Raw genomic sequence first — 19,547 nt, 5'->3', positions numbered from 1 at the left:
CATCACCATTTCCTATAGAAATGTAATTGATAGAAAACAAGTGTCAATGCATGGGACCCAAGCACAACACTAGTGTAAGTAAAAATTCATTTGTAAAACAACATGAAGTAGGAAGATGGTCTTCCACGCTCCTTTGTGTATGACATTATTGCATGAAACAAATGACAAGCTGTTGAGGAGAACACAAGACTAGAGTGTCTGTGTCCTGGATTCATAGTCCAACTCTCACCTCTTCCCAAAAGCATTTGTAGATTGAATGAGAAGGATGACAAAGCGGATACAAAATGTAACAGATTCAAGAATGTTATACAGTGCTCTAGTTTCATCAGCAGTGACAATGTGGATTACATTTGGAATATTAAAACCAGTACTACTTGTGCCATGTTAAAAATGAAAGTAACGCTTGGGAAGATGAAATTGGGAAGAGCTACTAGATGTGACAGTGCACACAGAAGTCTGTACTGAAAGCCACTGGATAAATCATGGTCATGATGCTTGGGAGGTGTGTTGAAATTGATTGAAGAAACTTGTGGATCATCAATGAAATAGTAAACCATGTATTAGAACCAAGGGTATTTGAGGATGTGACAGTATTGTGTTGAAAGCATCAAGCCAATCCTTTGGGAATTAATCCTTAATGAGGGGTACAGGGCTAAGAGAGCACCATGGCCTTTGTTCACTGTAGACCCCCTTCCCATCCCTTGACCAGAGGAGGTATTTGTGAATTTTAGAAGACTGGAGAATGTGAATTTTATGTTTTTATCAGCATCGAAGAAGTTATTCCTGGAACAGCAGATGACAGCATTGCTTGCATCAGGAACTGAGGGCAGACTGGGCACAATGAGGAAAAGCCAATCCAAGCCTCTACAAGGAGTCTAGCAGCAAAGCTGCATTATACTTAAGGGGAACACTTGAGGACTCCAGCAAAAAGTCTTCTAAGATCTATTTAATTCTCCTTTGCCGTACATGCTCTCTAAGCTTAGGCTTATGTCTAAGCTTATGTCTGTACTTGTGATAGAGAGTCACCAACTTTGGCAAGGGATATTTTGTACCAACTCTACGACAGTAGTAAATACTGATTTCTGGCCAACTAATTAATATAAAACAATAATCATAGAGGTAATGATGCTAGTGGGGCTTATTAAGCTATAGAATAAAAAATATAGTCCCCCAATCCCTGAGGGTTAACCCTAGTGCTCAGAGGAAACATAGTGGCCACCTCCTGAAAACCCTGACCACCTACTGGAGGTGAGTTCAGAACACATGCTACACTATGATTCCATGATTCAAATGTGACATATGTACATATGACACCTTGGCTGGCCGGACAGTTTCTTAGTTGCCTCAACTCTAATGACCAAAGTTTCATCTCTAGTCTAAGCACCCCCAGCATAAATACACTTATTCCACTATTTCCTTAATTATTGTATAAAGAGCAAGTAGCTTTAGCTTGACCCAACAAACATCATTTTAGATGGATCTCCACAAAAATGTCATGTGAGTCTACCAGTTCACCTCAAGGATCTCTTACTATTGTTTGGTTCAATATAGAGGAAGGAAAATATATTCTTGCTTAGAGCCCCCCCTGCCCCCAGCGTATATAGGATTTACTCACAGACCAGAAAAAATCATCAGAAATTGAATAACAAGATTTTCATTAAGCATAATAATAGAATATAACTCATACGACAAAATTCTTCTTAGCTCTTTAAAAAACCCTAAAAAGTAACCTTGTCATGTCTGTATCTGGGGGATGGAGTGGGGAAGGGACTCACATTTTGAAGAGGCAATGTGGCAGGGTGGGGGCTATTTGAGTTATTGATTGGTTATTTGAGTTGTTGATTGAACAATAGCTACTCTAATTTATGGAGCCTCAGCCTCCACTGCTGTCAGATGCAGGTAGCCTGTCTCCTAGATGCCAGTCACTTCATCTCTGTTTCATCAGAAGTCACTCTTTTTTAAAGCTTCCTTTCTGACCCATGTCTGCAAAGTATTCACTGCTTCTGACTCCACTCTACTTTCTCTCCTCTCCACCCCTAACCCCCCCACCCCCAGTCTAGGACCAAGATTTTGGTTGTTCCATGAGGATTATCAAAACATCGAGGTCATTGTGTGGCAGGGTATCATTGGAGTTGAAAGGACAGCAAACAGGGATGTATCCCAGCCCCAGTATAACTCAGCCCAAGGATGAAGTATTATAAGGAGTTCCTTGAAAAGAGCAAGCTTATATATATATATATATCCCCAGCATTTAGCACAGTGCTTGGCATGTAGTCAGCATTTAATTAATTCATATAGAGTGACTGATTGACCTCTTTTTCTGAGATGGGAAAGAATGAATTGGAAGTCATTAGCTCCAAGTCAGATAAGCATCAAACTTGGAGACCTTCTGTAGAGAAGAACTAGCAAGTGTCTCAGCAACTTGGGAGTTGGTATGGAGGAGGGCCTCTGAGCTTTCCTGTCATCTCCTTTGTATTGCTGTGGTCACTTGCTGCTTTCTAGTGTGGTTATTTACATACGTATCTTGTCAGCTAAGTTATATACTCCAGTATGCTATAGTGGAAAGCATTCTATTTGGAATCAGACAACTTGGGCTCCAATCCCATCTCTGAAATCTATTGTGTTACTTTAAGCCGGTCTCTAGGCCTAGAAGGGCTTGTACTTCACAACCTCTGAAGAGTCCCTTCCAGTACTGGAGCTATCATCCTAAAATTCTGGAGAGCAGAAGCCTTGTCTAGTTCATTTTTTGCTTCCCTCCGCATCAAGTAACACACAGGTCTGCATATAACAGCAGTTCAGATCAATTTGACAAAAACATCGGATGAATGAACAAGGAAGTTTAAGCTTGGTTTAAAATGATAATCATAATTATAAAAGTAAGCCAAACCAAAACAGTGGTCATTTATCACTAATGACATTTCCTCCTCAGTGTTACATGAACTATATTATACAGATAATGTTCCTATATGATGATGAGATGAAATATTTCTTTATTTGGTTAATATGGCATTTGAATATCAGAAATACATTAACCACAATTGTTGTTCATTATTTTATTAAGATAAAAGATAACCCACAAACATTTATTAAATGTGTACTGTGTGCTAAGCAGTGAACGTACAGCTATGAAAACAAGACAATTTCTGTCCTCAAGGAACTTTAATGTCTTGAGGCCAAACATTTAGTGGAAAAATGAAACTTCTTCCTTTTTTTAGCCTCTTTCAGAAACATTGTTTTCTACAGTAGTAATACAAAGAAGATACTTTGTGTTTGTATAAAACAATTTTCTTAATTTGACTCCATACCTTACATATGTGGTTGCAGTTCATAATGACCTCTGGGTTTCAAATAGTTTCTGCTGGTTCTTCTTTCCTAATCATTTAGTGCCTGCATCAGATTTGGGGGTGGGATGTCATTAAGATAAGGAGCAAGCCCTCTGAGATTAGTTTAACTTTCACAGATGAACACTTCTTAGAGGTCAAATAATTCTTAGGATAATGGGTTGGGAAAATTAACTAGGAACATGTAGGTAGCCAAGTGGAAAGATTCTTCAAGGAATGTTTTTGACAATCTTGTTTTCCACTAAAGAAAGTTCCCCTTTCCCCTAAATTTATAAAGTTGCTTCTCTGTATTAATCTTGCCTTTATTCTGCATTAAAGGAACAAGTCTTCATGATTGATTCTAAATGTGAATCCGGAAAAGGACGCTGTTCTTTCAACCCCAATGTAAACACGGTGTCAGTTATGATCAGTAAGTATCAAAACAAAATGTGAAATATTGTTTGTGAATTAAGCAATGTAAATTTTAAAATGTAGTACACGAAAATCCTCTTTTCTTATAAAAGTCCCTTATGGAACTCCATGTGAAATCTAAAATAAATGTATGTGAGGAAGAAGTTGACAATGAAGAAGAAATGAGGTTGGGGAAATATTTTAATTTCCCCTTTCCTAAAAGGTCCTATGATTAAAATCTGTTACTTTATTATGTCTATGCTTTGCTTAATGCTTACCATCCCAAAATATCATTTACAATGTGTAATCTGCCAAGGATATTAGAGAGTTCCCTTTACTGGGAATACTTGGAATTCATCTATAACTTTGAAAATTCTTAGAGTTTTCTGCACTGCAGAAATGAATTTACTTACTTGTGACAAAAAGTTGTGCAAAAAAACAAGTTCTGAATTTGGGTCTTCTTGACTCCATTGTGGCATTTGATCTACTCTATCACACTTCCTTTCTTACAGCTTGTAATATTTTGCACATATGCATTCTATGGTTGTTGCTTTTTATCTATTGTCTACCATTTCCCTCACTTTTAGTTATTTTATTTAAATTTCACTTTCTTGAAAGTTGCTCTTAATGTTGTACTTCTTTAAAGACACAGAAGGAAAATGAATCAGACAGCTGTATCTCTCTCTTTGTATTGTCTGAAAAGTGCTGTATAAAGAACTAAGAGAAGTGCCTGGAATACTTCTGCTTCTGTAGACTTACTCTGCTACCCTTCCAATATATTCAGGTGCCTAGTCTTAGGTTCCCCAGCACATCATATTCATAGGCAAGTGAAAATGTCACTGAAAACCAAATCACTAACTACTAAGTAAGACATTGCACCTTTTAGTTCTAAAGGTTTCTCATTAATATCATTGGACCATTCAGAAATGACTTGAATATGCCAGTTATCAGCAGTAGATTGAGATGGCTAAAACTTGTTTCAGCCCATTAAGTATGCTGTGCTTGTGCATTGCTCTTTTCTGATATATTATAAATGATAGAATTTTTATCTCTTTCCTAAAAGACTACCTGAAATAACTAATCTAACAATTGATGCTTCCGTGACAATGCATTTAAATAGACAACCTATTCTTCTCATATGTAGACCCTCCTTAAAGCCAGATACACTCAGCACAAAGTATACTTCTGACAATCACATAGTGAAGTAGCAATGGGACCATTTGGGTTTTTTGTCTTTGTATGTCTGGCCTCAAGCAAAATATCTGGTGCATAGGAGGCATTTGAGAAATATTTGTTGAATTATTAAGCTCGAATATTAAAAGTGAGTGACCAAATTAATCCATCATATATGAAGCTGCTGCTATACGCCAGGCCTATGCTGGGTATTGGGGACACAAAGGCAAAAAAAAATAGCTCTGCCCTCAAGGAACTTATGTTCTATTGGAGGAAACAACATATGAATATACAAGAAAAAATACAAAGTTATATAAAGGAGAAATGGCAACTGAGGAGAGTCTAAAGAGACCTAGAGATTATAAGACAAGGGAGGCATATGAAAGGCATAGTGTAAGAGCCTTTGCAAAGTCATGGGAATGGGAGATAGAATGTTGGGTATGAGGAATAACAAGTGGTTGGAATATAGATTGTATGGAGGGCAATAGTGCGTAATGAGCCTGGAGACAAATTATGAAGGGCTTTGAATGTCAAAAAAAAGAGTTTGTACCTCATTGAAGGGGCAAAATGAGAGCCACTATAACTTCCTGAGCAGGCAGGTTACCTGGTCAAACCAGTGTTTTGGGAATATCACTTTGGTAGCTATGTGGAGCATAGATTGGAAAGTGTGAAGATTTGAGGCAAAGAGATCATTTTGGAGGCTATTGTAATAGTTCAGGTGAGGGGAGAAAAGAGCTTGAATAATCTAAGTTGATAGAAGGGGGTAAATGCAAGAAATGTTGTGAAGGTAGAATTGATAACACATGGCACTTGATTGGAGGTGGGTGGTGATGAAGCTCGGGAAGAGTTAAAGATTACTCTCAGGTAGTAAACTGGGTGATTGGAAGAATGGTAATACCTTTGATAGAAATAGGGACATTTAGAAAATGGTTGTTTTCAGTTTTGGGGTTTTTTTGGATAAAATCAGTGAGTTGTTACTTTTTGGACATGTTAAATTTGAGGGACATCAAATAGTGTCCAGTAGGCAACTGGTGGTATGGGAATGAAGAGCAGGAAAGAGAATATGGCTGGAAATGTGGGTATTATTGCATAGAGATGATTACTGAACTCATGGAACCTAAGAAGGACATCGGAACAGAGGGAGAAGAGTGTCCAGGAGAGAGTTTTTGTGAAGGTCCACAGTTATGGGTCTTAGCATATGGGTGATGATCCCCTTGATCCTCTGAGAAGGAGTGAGCAAACAGGTAGGAAGAGATAGAAAAGGACAGTATCATTAAAATCCAAGGAGGGAAGAATGTCCAGGGAGAGAAGGGAGTCAACAGTGTCAAGTCCTGGAGGGAGATCAAGAAGGAAGAGAAGTAATAAAGGCCATTGGGTTTGTCAGTGAAGAGATCATTGGTGAATTTGTATAGAGAAGTATCAGTCAAATGATGAGGTTTGAAAGTACATCACAAAAGTTGAATGAGTCTTCGACTGTGAAGGGCCAAATGGGGTATGGTAGGGTCAACTAAATGTTTGTTAAGAACGAGGTAGACCTACACATATTTGAGGGTAGCATGGAAGGAACCAATGTACTGAGGGAGATTAAAGATTAGAGAGAGAAGGGATTATTGTGGAGGCAACCTGCCAGAGGAGACAGGAGTAGATAGGATCAAGGTTACAAGTAGAGGAATTCAGGGCTCGCAGTGGCTAAATCAGGACACAAGTTTACTAGCATGCCAAAATGTAACATAATAACTCACTTAGGATTTTCAGGCTTTGATGTTGTGGGGTATTCATTGCATACACAGAATATCAGCACTTCATAGTACCTTAGAGTTCATCAGGTCTGATGACAGATTAGATGGTTCAAATCCTTATTTATAAGTGAGGAAACTAAGGCCTATATAGGTTAACTGATTTGCCCAAGGTAACACAATTATATGGTGGCAGGACTGAGTCTAAAACCAAATCTCCTGACCTTGCATCTAGTAGTTTTTTTTCTTAATATACTGTATGTCCCTTACATTTTTTGTACTACAACATTGTTTTACTGAATAACTGAAAAATATTGGTAATAAATGCAGCAGTTGCTGGTACATAAAATCTTTTTGAGGGTTAGAACACTAAGGATTAGTTTAGTCAGTGTTATTACTTGCCATAGAAGTATTTGTTAGGATGGGAAATGACAAGATGTACACTACTGAGAAGAAAAGAAAAGGTTGATTAGAATGTCTCTTCACATCATTTTTAAAGACATTTAATCTTCAGTGGAAATGTTTATATTTATATAACAGCTTAATTCTTAAGGCTGATTTTAGTTGGTTACAATGGTGAAATTCTTTGAAAAGTCAGTAAACTGAGAAACTTGGAGTATGTATTCATTGTTTCCAAAGTTTGCCTTCTGATGATCCACAAATATTTTTCTTTGGGGGACACTATTCCTTTAAATGCTCAGTTGTGACAATTAGACTATATAATTGTCATTTCTCTATATACATATATATATATATACACACACACATATGTATATATACATATTTATGTATATATACATGTACATATATGTGTGTATATGTATGTATATATACATACACACTCTACTGAGTTTGGTAATCTCAGAAAATTCCTATGACTTTGAAAGGGTAGAAAGACTTCGACGTTACCTTGGACCATCGTTATTCTATGAAGAAAAAAATGGAATATTTGACAACTTCACAAGATAGCTGCAAAATCTGCCCTTCCACTGTGTCAATTCCTTGAGCTCTGGCCATTTTCAATCATTGCTTAAGCACTAAATTGCCAAATACAGTGACTTTAAAAACATATCAATTATCGTGAAGCTCCAAATGTATAGTCACACAGCACTTGGAGCAACATTTCAAAGCAAAAGTTTCTAACTTTGGAAAAATGAGAGTTTCATAAAAAGGCTGAGAAAAATTTTGTTTTGTTTTGTTTTTACCCCTACAAAACATGCTTCTTATCAAGGTAGACATACATCAGTTAAGCTTTTCATTAGAGCAAAGAAGCCACCATAGGACTGGCAACCTTGCTATTACAAATTAGAGTGAATTTAAGGAAGAAAGTGAAGCTGACAGAAACATTTTATATTTGATTACACAAGTAAATATTGTGGATTGTTTAAGGCCTAGTTAATTAATAAGCTGGTGTACATTTGGATTCAAAATTGCATTCCCTTATGATTTTTTTTTTATTGATGCAAACATAAGAATTGTAAGAGCTATGGTAGTTAGCGTATGAGACAGCAGGGATTAGGCAATGAATGCCTAGGAGGAAATCAAGCACAAGAACGTGAAATAATTAATTATAAGCGGATAATAATTTAACAACCACGTATAAACACACACATATATGTATGTGTGTTTCTATACAAATATTTTTCTAGCCTTTTTAAAGAAGCCACATTGTTCAAATACTTTTTCCTCCTCATTTTGGTTATCCCCTTACAATGGACTCCCACATAGTTTGGACCCCTACTAGGAGGAGAGGCAAGGCAACACAATGCCTGACATACCTGCTTAGGAACTGGTAGGGGTCCAGTTCATGACCTAGTAAGTAACACAACAGGAACATTCCACAAGCCCCATTCTCTCTTGCATTCTTCCTTATTACTGACTAGAAAAGCCTAGAGAGCCTCAGACAACATGGATCATGCCAACATGACCACATTCTGAGGGCTGCCAGGGGATTTACTCTGGAACATCAGTCAAAGAACACAGCTGTGCGGCAGCTCAGTCAGACTCTAACCTTGCTAAATTTGATTTTTAAAGATTGCTGTTAGCTTCTGTTTTATACCCAGGGGGTAGCATTGAAGCTAACCTGTGGAATTTTTTTTGTTCCTCAAGGGAAGAATTTATGTGCCTTTCATGTATGTTCCTAACATATGGGCTTTATTTCCTAGGTTGAAGTACATAGAAAATGTAGGTACTTGCTTCTGCTCCTTGATAAAAGGCCTTCTTTCTATACTTTTCTTTTTCTTGTCTTTACTTTTCCCTCTATGTTTAATTTTTCAAAAATCAGTCTGAATTGTGAGAAAAGTTCCTGGTAAACCTAAATGCGCTAGAGAAAATTTAGTCATTATTCAAAATCGAATACTTTTTAGAGTGCAAGTGTTTAAACCCTGTAAAAGCCATTGTTGTCAGTCTTAAATAGTAACACCTTTTTATAAAAAAGTTTTAAAGCTTGCTTATCATTTTAAATAAAGAAATCCCCTTTTCCTCCTTTTTTTTTGAACCAGTGAGAGACATTATGGTATGAAACAGTAGTGTCAAACTCAAAACAGAAAAGGTGACATTAAACAATACACAAGGAAGCATGTAGGACTTGACTGAGAATAGCACATGTTAGCATTATCTATATTCTATTGCATTTTATTCATTTTGTTAAATATTTCTCAGCTACATTTTTATCCAGTTTGATGAGTAACAGGAGTCATAGCCTAGGTGTGTTTGCCTCCTTGGGTATTAGAAGGATACTAGACAAGCATTCAGAGATCCTGATCCTGCTTCCTCTATTTGCTGTTCCTTCAGCTTGGGCATATCACTTAGTCTTTCTAAATCTTACCTTCTACAAAGTTCTAATTCTCTCTCTCACTCTCTCTCTCTCTCTCTCTCTCTCTCTCTCTCTCTCTCTCTCACACACACACACACACACACACACACATCTGTTTAGTTTAGATAAAAGTCATGAAATATCAGTGCCTAAAGAGACCATTCATTGAGTCAGCAAGCATTAATTATGTACCAGGCACTGAACTCCATGGGAGTGGGATCACCAAGTAAAGTAGTATAGAAAAAGAAGAAAAGAGGACCCAGGACAGAATCCTGAGAGACATCTGTGTTTAGAGGGCATGATCTTGAGGAGCATCTAACAAAGGAGACAGAGAAGGAGTGGTCAGATAGGTAGAAGGAAAACCAAGGGAGAGGGTTATCCTCAAAAGCTAGAGAGAAGAGAATATCATGGAGGAAAGCGCAATCAACAGTGTCAAAGGCTACGTAGATGAGGTTAGACTCGACTTGAGATTAGAAGTGAATTTCCTGCTGGTTAGGGGCAAAATGGAACTATAACCTCAGTTTTTGAACTCCAGATTCAATATGTGTGTGTGTGTGTGTGTGTGTGTGTGTGTGTGTGTTTAAATTTACTTGGAGGAGGGAGTTCAGTAATCCAGCATATTAGTTATTCGGAATTATTTACCTTTGCCAAAATATCTATAGCATGTGCTTTGGGATTTAGCAGTAGTAAATTGTAGCAGAAGCCTTCTCACATGACTGTACATTGAAATGTGTATAAATGTGTCCCTCTGCCTGTTTGTCTCTATTTGGCAGAAGTAGACTTGTTCAGGAACACAGTGCTTGACTTTTATTTAACTTGGATTTCTTTTAATTTGAGTAATGGGACCTCAAGAGAATATACATGTGCTAGGCACCATATATGGCCTTATGCTAATAGACAAGTAAGTTCATTTATGCCTCTAAAACAGAGCTTTGAAAGATAAATAAGACTGTGTTCAGAATTTCTCTTTTTCCCCCTCTGTTATAGATGAAGAACTCTTCTCAGGAATGTACATCGATTTCATGGGTACAGATGCTGCTATTTTTCGTAGTTTGACCAAAAGGAATGCAGTCAGAACAGATCAACACAATTCTAAATGGCTCAGTGGTAAGACAGTCATTTTAATGGATGCTTTTGATTCTCACATACCAGCCTTCTTTGTTATTTCTGAAATATTCAGAAAGGAAACTGAGGGGAAGTGTCAAGAAAATAACATGTCCCAGATAACGTACTCCTGGTGTGATTGATGAAGACTCTTACAGAGCTGATTCTAAATATTTGGCTAAAGTGCATAATTTAAATAGCCCCAGATTTATGTAACATTTCACCATCTTCATCATAAAGCAGTTGTCACAGAATACATGTATATATATATTACATATGTTCATATATGTATATATCTATAAATATACACGCATACACACATCAGTTTATGTCACATTGGCATCTAAGTCAACAATAAATAGAACCTCTTTTGAAAGCAGTTATTCATTATATTTAGTTAAATTGTACAAGAAGCTTATAAGGCTTGGAATCACTGGATTACATTTTAGTTTATATGTGGTTTGGTGGCTTAAAAATAAGCCTGAGTTGTTATGCCTTTTTCACTGTAGCTTCTATCAGAGATGAGCAGGAATACATTCACAGAAATCCATCTGCTGGGGTCTCAGAGAAATGTTTATCACGAGAGTTCTTCATCTGATCTTACTCTGCCTCTCTGGCCTTTTGGTTAAGAGGAAAGGGGAAAAAAAAACTCAGGGAGATCCTTGTCACTATGCCTTGGGGAAATGCCTTGCTGACGCTCAATGTGGTAAACTGTTTAACACTGCCCAGATGATCATGAATCACCCTAGAAAAGCGTCCAATTGCACTGATATTCCAGTGCAAGAAAGCACTGATTGTGCATTTATTTTTTTGAAATTATTCTTCTAGTACATCTGGACGTTGAGACTTCTGAAAGTTGATTATGGTCTGAGAATAAGGAGACCCTCTATGTCTTTAAATGGCATCATAATTTTTTCTTTGAAATTCTTCCCCTTCATTCAGTATGCTGTATTTTAATGTAGCTATTTTTTTTTTTTGGTTCTTCAACTTTCACCTCCTTATTCTGCTTCATTGAATTTTTCTATGTGGACAAAACTGAAAGCGGTCTGCTAAGGCAGTGGTGGCAAACTCACCAATAGAAATAGGGGCCATTAAAGCATTGTTTCAACAATCTGGCTAGCAGCTTTTGTGGGGGTATAAGATCCACCCACAGCCAGCACCCAGAAAGCTGTCAACAGCACAGGCTCTTTTGATATGCTTAACTAAGGAAAGCAAGGTGAAGGGGTTGACAAGCTTACTTTAATTCAGCATACAAATATCATTCACTTAGTTCAGAGGAAAAATACAGCACCCTGAACTTCAGAACAAAATACAAACAAAGTACAAACATCAACAGACAGACCTTGTCTGATTCAAATCCCAATGCATAGTTACCAGAGTTTAACAAAGTCTCAGCATCAGGGTTTACAAGCTGGAGGGCTCCTTAGGTACAGCTGCCCAGAGTCTCCTCATCAGCACCATCTTGAGAGCCCCTAAACAAATTACAAACAGACAGACCCAATACAATTCATAGTTACCAACATCTAGGTTCAGCCGGGAGCTCAGAACAAGGGCTGGCCCAGTCACACCCACCACCACTGCTGTGGGTAAGAGAGCTCCAAAGAAAAGACAGCCAACCCCTGGTTTTATATCTTTTTCAGCGTCAAGGGTGAGTCACACATGCGACTCACCCAGGTGACCTAGAATCATCACAGAGAGGCGGACTTAAACCCACGTGGTCTAAAAGCCTCTGCTGTCCCAGGCGTGTAAACTAGGCCCTCCCTGGAGTTAGCCCCACCTTGGGCCCCACCTTAGTTGCCAATCCACACCCACATAGGTGTCACACCTATTAGGGATTTGGGCCTGGGGCTTAGCACCTAGTAAGGCTCACTGAATTACTCAAAGGAAACAAAGGCCATTTTGCTTACCAACACAAGCATACATAAAGATCTCAGGGGGACACATATTGACTTAGAAAACCACACGCTTTTTTTGTATTTATATGTACATGCACACATATGTGCATGTATAGCATGTGAATGCATATATAGATGTATGCATTCTATATTAAACATGCATTATAATATATATAATATAATATTATATATTAAAATCAGATTGGAATTACATTTTTATTTAGATCAGGCCGCATTCAGGAGTTGTGGGCTGCATTTGGCCTGTGGGTTATGTGTTTGACAACTATATTCTAATATTTAAGCATACGTACATACTTTTCTCATCAAAACTTTGTAAGTATTATGTATATGCATACACACAGTGAGCAACACATAGAATTACATGTATGTATGTGTATATTTACACATATACATTCGAACATACATACACACACACTCCAAGTAAGGGGAAAGTATACAGATACTGGAAACATAAAGTCTTAGAGCTGGAATAGATTTCAGAGATTCCATAATACCACAATCACAGGCTCCATATTGTAAATAAAAAAAACACAAACAATAACAAAAACTATGTCATGTCCCTACTTAGGGATGAAGCCAGGACTAGAACCAGGTCTGCTAACCAACCTTGATCTGCCCCATGTTCCTGAGATCTCTGCTGTAAAAGTAAAATATTTTCTTCCACTCAGCTATGTAAGATTATTTTCATGTTTCTCTCCTTTACAACATGTTTGTAATTGTTGCAGACAATGGAGCTATTGGGAAGAAAAAATGTTGGCCTATTTTTATCAGACACAGTGGAATGTGAAAAAAATGCCATTTATTTCTATTTTCCCATGGAAAATAATAACTAGGGAAAAACATTTAGCAAAAATCAATCCTTTTAATAAGATTGTTTCTCTCCTTCTCAACTCATTAATGCTAATAATAGTGATGATAGTAGTAGTAATAGTTGAAGACAATGAAGCTTTAAAGCATTACACATTTTTATATTTTACAATTTCAACAGCACTCCCTTCACAAAAATCCTGTGAGGTAAAATGGGAAAGTATTGTCTTTTCCATTTTATAGATAAGGAAATTGGTGTTTGGAGAAGTACTTACACACATTTGAATAACAAGTGATTGTTCAAGCCAGCCCTTAGTGGAACATATTAACATGTACTGACCTTCTACCTCAGCATTCGGTGTTCTTTCTGGTACTCCACTCTTAAGGAGGGAAAAAAAATTTTTTTTTCCATAATGGCTCACCTTTATATACAACTTTAGGGTATGTTAAGTGATTTTTTCACAAAAACTCTAATAAAGGCCTTCCTAAATATTTTAGGTAATTATCCATTTCCAATGAAGATATGGCAACCATTTGTAAAAAAAAAAAATCTTTGGGATGTTTATCATATGTGATAAATTCTAAATCCTCTATCCCAGGATTTATGATTAATGGTGCTCTAAACTTAATGATAGCTGGTATTTATACAGCATTTTAAGGTTTGCAAAGTGTTTTCTGTATAGTATCTCCTTTGTTCCTCACAATAACCCTGCAAAGCAGGTACTATTATTATCCTTCTTTTACAGAGGAAGAAGGTGAGGTGGGGGGGGGGACCTTAAGTGACTTGACTTGGGTCATACAGCTAGTGAGTGTCTGAGGACAGATTCAAACTCAGGTTTTCCTGATACCAAGTCCAGCACTTGCTCGCTGCCACTTTGCTGACTGACTTCCCTATTTCTGCTGAGGGACTGCCATCTTCCCAGTAATCTCTGTTTCATAACCCTGGAGTACTCCTTAACTCTTCTCTCTCCCTCATATAATCCAAATATCTACCAAGTTTTATTTATTTTACCAGCGAAACATCTCTCACATTCGTTCCCTTTTTTAGCCACACACTTGGCTGCGATCTAATTCGAATTTAGTCTCCCAATCTCTTTTCTCATTAATCTATCCTTCATGTGGCTGCCAGAATGATTTTATCTGAGACAGTAATCTGATCATGTCTAAACCTCAGTTGAGTCCTCATTATTTCTAAGAGAAAACAGCAACTCCTCAGAGCAGAATTTAAGATCCTGGGCAATCAGGGTCCAATCTCTAGTCGGTCACTTAACTTCTCTCTGCCTCAATTTTCTCATCTCTAAAGTGGGGTAATAATAGCATCTACTTATCAGAATCATTATAAGGATGAAATGAGATATTATTTGTAAAGTACTTTGAAAAGTCTTAAAATAGCAGAAATAAAAACTATTATTATTGTTGTTAAGCATCTTATTGTGCAAGCCTAGGAGCTATGGGGAATCCGAAGAATAAAATATAATCCCTGATACTATGGAATGTACAGCCTGATAGAGATTAAGCATGTGTACAAGTAACTATAATGCCAGGTAGAATTTTATTATTTTATTATTATTAGTTTTCCAGACATTGCATATCCTCTCTTTTTAAAAACAATTCTTTTTAATTTATTGAACAAAAAAAAGCATTTCCATGACATAGCAGAAGAAAAGATGATTGTGCATGAAACTACAAATCTATTATGTACAACTTATTATTCTTTTAAAATATATAATATGGGCAGCTAGGTGGCACAGCAAATAGAACACTGGCCCTGGACTCAGGAGGACCTGAGTTCAAATCCAGCCTCAGATACTTGACATACTTACTAGCTATATGAACTTGGGCAAGTCACTTAACCCCAATTGCCCTGACTTCCCCCCTCCAAAAAAACCCCAAAACAAACAAACAAATACATACATACATACATATATATATATGTGTGTGTGTGTGTGTGTGTGTATACATGTATATATTTACATATATGTGTGTATATATATATTTACATATATGTGTATGTATACATATATATATATGCATAATAAAGTTGTAATGTAAATTTCTTTTTTCCCCTCTACCTCAACACATTCTACATTCTAGTCAGATTGGCTGGCTAGCCTTTTCCTCAACTGTTTGTTTTGGCCTTTGTATCACTATCATTTAGCTTAGTGCCTTGAAGATAGTAGAGGCTAATATATGCTTAATCAAATGGAATTATATATCACACATTTGCAAGTGAATTAGTGATACCTATATAAATATCCTTAATTATCATCTTTATTTGTTTTCTTTCTAGAACCTATGTTTGTAGATGCACATGTTATCCCAGATGGTACTGATCCCAATGATGCAAAAGTATACTTTTTTTTCAAAGAAAAACTAACTGACAACAGTGGTACTACCAAGCAGATTCATTCCATGATCGCTAGAATATGTCCTGTGAGTATACTTTTGGAAAGAAATAACCTATTTTAATTGGATAAGTGAAAAGAAATACATATTTCTTTTCCAACTTGTTTGCTTGTCCCGGCTTATTATGCTACATTTGAAATAAAACAATGAAAGTGTAAGTTTTATTTAGTCACAGCTTGTGTATATATTCAGTGGGGAAGTAGAGTAAATATTAATGGTGTTTGTCCAAAAATAATCAGTCTTTTCTATGAGTTATTCATTTTTCCATGTCATAAAAATGTCTACACACGTAGCTAGGATGGGTGTATATTTTAAAAAAATTCCAGTAAATACAGTTAAGTCTTAGAAGTTAATACTAATGGTGAAGAAAACTCATCTAGATAAGTGAAAATCACAGAGTATTTTCAAAGGACAGAAATAACAATTTCTGTACTTAAATATAAAACTTGATATAGGATAACTAAATGCATCCACATAACTGATGATTAGAGGACCTAGAGATTTTTTTAAAGATTTATACAATTATATTTAATATTCAATTCAATACATATTTATTGAACATTTACAAATAGAAATAGAATTTGATAAGGATTTCATTGTTCAAGACTAGGAGCTATGAGGAATTCAAAGAATAAAATATGGTTCCTGATGCCATGGAATGTACAGCCAGATAGAGATTAGATATATGCACAAACAACTTAAGCACCAGGTAGTATTTGAAAGTTCATTGAAAGGAACAAAGTTTCCGTGTAAGTAAGTACTCACATATGAGTAAGATTTCACCTGCTGTTGGGAAATCAGGGATGTATTTGTGGAATAGTTTACGTTTCAGTGAGGCCTTGAAGGATGGGTAATCAGATTTAAAACTCAGGTACTCTTTCCACTGAACATGCTGCTCTAGTTTGAGCTTTGTTCAGATGCATTACATAATATTTAAATGGGTATTCTAAATTTTTTATTGTATCCGAAAACCATGTGTTTTCCTAGGCATACCAATACCCTACTTATTTAACAGATCAAACTTTGCTCCAATTTAATTAATAATATGAAATAAGGGGCAAAGCCAAAGGGAAATAAAAGAGATTTCTGAGTAAAGAGAAGGGATTCTATAAGATCCATTCTAATTTGCATGAGAAGAAATACATGATACTGTCCTTTGGACCATACACAGATCATCATGAGTATAAAGCAAAAGATTAGAAGCAGTGAGGGCATGATGAGTAGGAGATAGAACTATCAGGCATAGGTCTCTGGAGCCATGATGTATAGTGCAAAATAGTTCAGTAGCCCTCAAGGGAACCATTATATTTTGGATGATTGCAATAATCGATACTCATAATGATGCCACAAGTCATCAAGGAAAGGTTAAATAATATTCAATCTGTATGGAAGCATGCAACTGATTTTTAGAATGGTATTAGCCATTAATATTTTAAAAATGAAATAGCTAGTTTTATTAAACTGGGCAATGTACTTTACCTAGAAAATTATTTATATTAATGTGACATTCCTTAATAATGACAGGTACATGAGGCACTGCTTTATTTAAAAGATACTTCCTAAAATCTTGTCTCATTTATCTATCAGGAAAAGGATCAATTTTTAAAAGGTAAATATTAAGTATTACCTCATAATATTACAGGATATTCACAATTAGTGGTGTCCAGTTATGACGTGTCTATTCTTTAATGTTACACTTAAATTTGATTTGTCAATGCCCTTCTTTTCAGAATGACACTGGTGGACAGCGTAGCCTCGTTAACAAGTGGACCACTTTCTTAAAGGCTAGATTAGTATGCTCAGTGATGGATGAAGATGGCACTGAAACTTATTTTGATGAACTAGGTATGTTGCTATGGGTCTGAGATTTGGTTTTAAGAGACAGTGTGTAAGAATCCTAACTTAAAACAATCATTAGAATTTTTGTTTATTCTGTATGAAAGTTGATATTAATAAGTAAATTGCACTAATTTGCCAATTTAGAATGCCATCTTATATGTGTGTGATTTATTAAAAGTTCATAAACTCTAGCTTCTGGCTAAGAAATGTCAACTGTCCATTATAATTAATTTCTTTTTTGGAGAAATGAGGTACTTTTCAATACAGTCATGTATTCATTATTGCAATATATAAGCTTGTACATTGAAGCAGAACATGAACAGGGATGGCATTTTCTCTCTTTTTTTCTCTCTCCCCCTCTTCTCTCCCCCCCCTTTCTCTCTCCTCACCCTCCCTCTCTCTCCCTTCTTCCTTCCCTTCCTCCCTTCCTCTGTTCTTTCCTCCCTCTCCCTCCCTCCCCCTCCATTTATGCATTTGTGTATATGCATAGATATGTCTTTATCTGCCTTTCTACACACATATAAATATACTTATTCCACACATGAATTATTTCTGCCTGAAGATAGATGACCTGCAAACAGTCAGTCTCTGTTCAGATATCTGTTGGACTAGCTGATCTCTGAGGTCCCTTTTAATTCTGAGATTCCAAGTTTGAATGGGATCTATGTTTGTCCCAGAAAGACCAATCAGTCTGTGCTTTGTGGGATGAACTGGAAAGAGAAAAGACAATGGTGGGGAGATTGTTGGGAGTCAACAGACAATGAGAGTCCAAATTAAGGGAGTGGCAGTGGGAAGATTAGGGAGAGGATGGAAGTGAGAGGTATTACAAAAGGGAATTGATAGGAATTAGTGATTGATTGGCTCTCTTTGATGAATAAAAGATTACTTCAGATTTACAAGGCTTGGGTGATTTGGAGAATAATTGGCGCAATGGAGAACCTTCCACAAAGTTCAGTGGAAAAATGATGAATTCCATTTTAGATACATTAAACTTGAATCATCTAGTGGGATTTTCCTCACTGGGAGTTCCCTACAACAGTGATATTATTGGTCTGAACAAAGCTTGACTTGCCAGTGGAGGTTTCCAATGAACACTAAAATTTGAGCTAGTCAAAGGATATCACAAGAAGTTCTTCAAAAACATGTAGTTCTTTTTGTGCTGGAAATGGGTCAGACATTAGGCACACTGTTTTTGAAAGTACATTCACTCCTCAACTTTTGAGGGGGTAACATTCCTAGAAAATGTCACAAAAGTCAAAAGGGCAAATGTTGATACATTGAACCTTTGGGAAATAGGGAGTTATATTCTTGTGACCACCAAAACCTGTAATTTTTTGCTAGGGATTTCTCAATATACACTGTCCTGCACATAATTCTTTATAACAAAATTTGCTTCCTGCATCCTTTTTTGCATAATTTCAAAGTTATAAAACAGTTGTTGAATCTTTTAACTTGCACATTTAATAGATGCTACAGGTACCTATAGTATAGTGGTAATATTGGATTTGAAGTTTTCAAATAACTGTGTTTTTTTCTTTTGTAGAGGATGTGTTTCTGCTAGAAACAGATAATCCTCGGACAACACTTGTGTATGGTATTTTTACAACATCAAGGTAATGATCTGTTTTTTAAAAAAAAATTTCTGTTCTTAAGTAGTCTTAAATTATATAGAGTTAATAGTATAGAATGGACTCTTCTTTGTGTAATTAAATTTTCCTCAACAGTTGGGATATACCTATTCATATCAATTTACTTTCAACAGATTGATTGGCAAATATGTTTCAGCTATACTAAGCTTAAAAAAAATCTTTTCTTATACTGGTAGAATGTTGTCTTGATAGAAAGAAGAAAAATGTGATTGCTTGAGCAAAAATTAAATAACAAAATCTACCAATTGAAATAAAATCTAGACTTATTGATCACTTGATTAGTTTGTCAAGGAAAAATGATGACCAATTTGCTTGAAAAATTGATCCAAAATTGGATCTTTAAACTTTCTGTTAGTACTGATAGATACACA

At 36.3% G+C, this 19,547-nt stretch overlaps 1 protein-coding gene across 1 annotated transcript in view; it reads left to right on the top strand.

Moving 5' to 3' along the window:
* Positions 1–19,547, top strand: part of SEMA3C (semaphorin 3C) — a 191,763-nt gene that overhangs the window by 105,992 nt on the left and 66,224 nt on the right. The window contains exons 5-9 of the mRNA XM_036761052.1: positions 3,660–3,750; positions 10,443–10,562; positions 15,573–15,715; positions 17,419–17,533; positions 19,071–19,140. Coding sequence (XP_036616947.1) covers positions 3,660–3,750; positions 10,443–10,562; positions 15,573–15,715; positions 17,419–17,533; positions 19,071–19,140 — 539 coding nt within the window. The remainder of the gene's footprint in view (positions 1–3,659; positions 3,751–10,442; positions 10,563–15,572; positions 15,716–17,418; positions 17,534–19,070; positions 19,141–19,547) is intronic.

Source organism: Trichosurus vulpecula, chromosome 5 (genome assembly GCF_011100635.1).
Source record: "Trichosurus vulpecula isolate mTriVul1 chromosome 5, mTriVul1.pri, whole genome shotgun sequence".
In the NCBI taxonomy this organism is placed as follows: domain Eukaryota; kingdom Metazoa; phylum Chordata; class Mammalia; order Diprotodontia; family Phalangeridae; genus Trichosurus; species Trichosurus vulpecula.
This window is presented reverse-complemented; position numbering and strand designations above follow the sequence as displayed.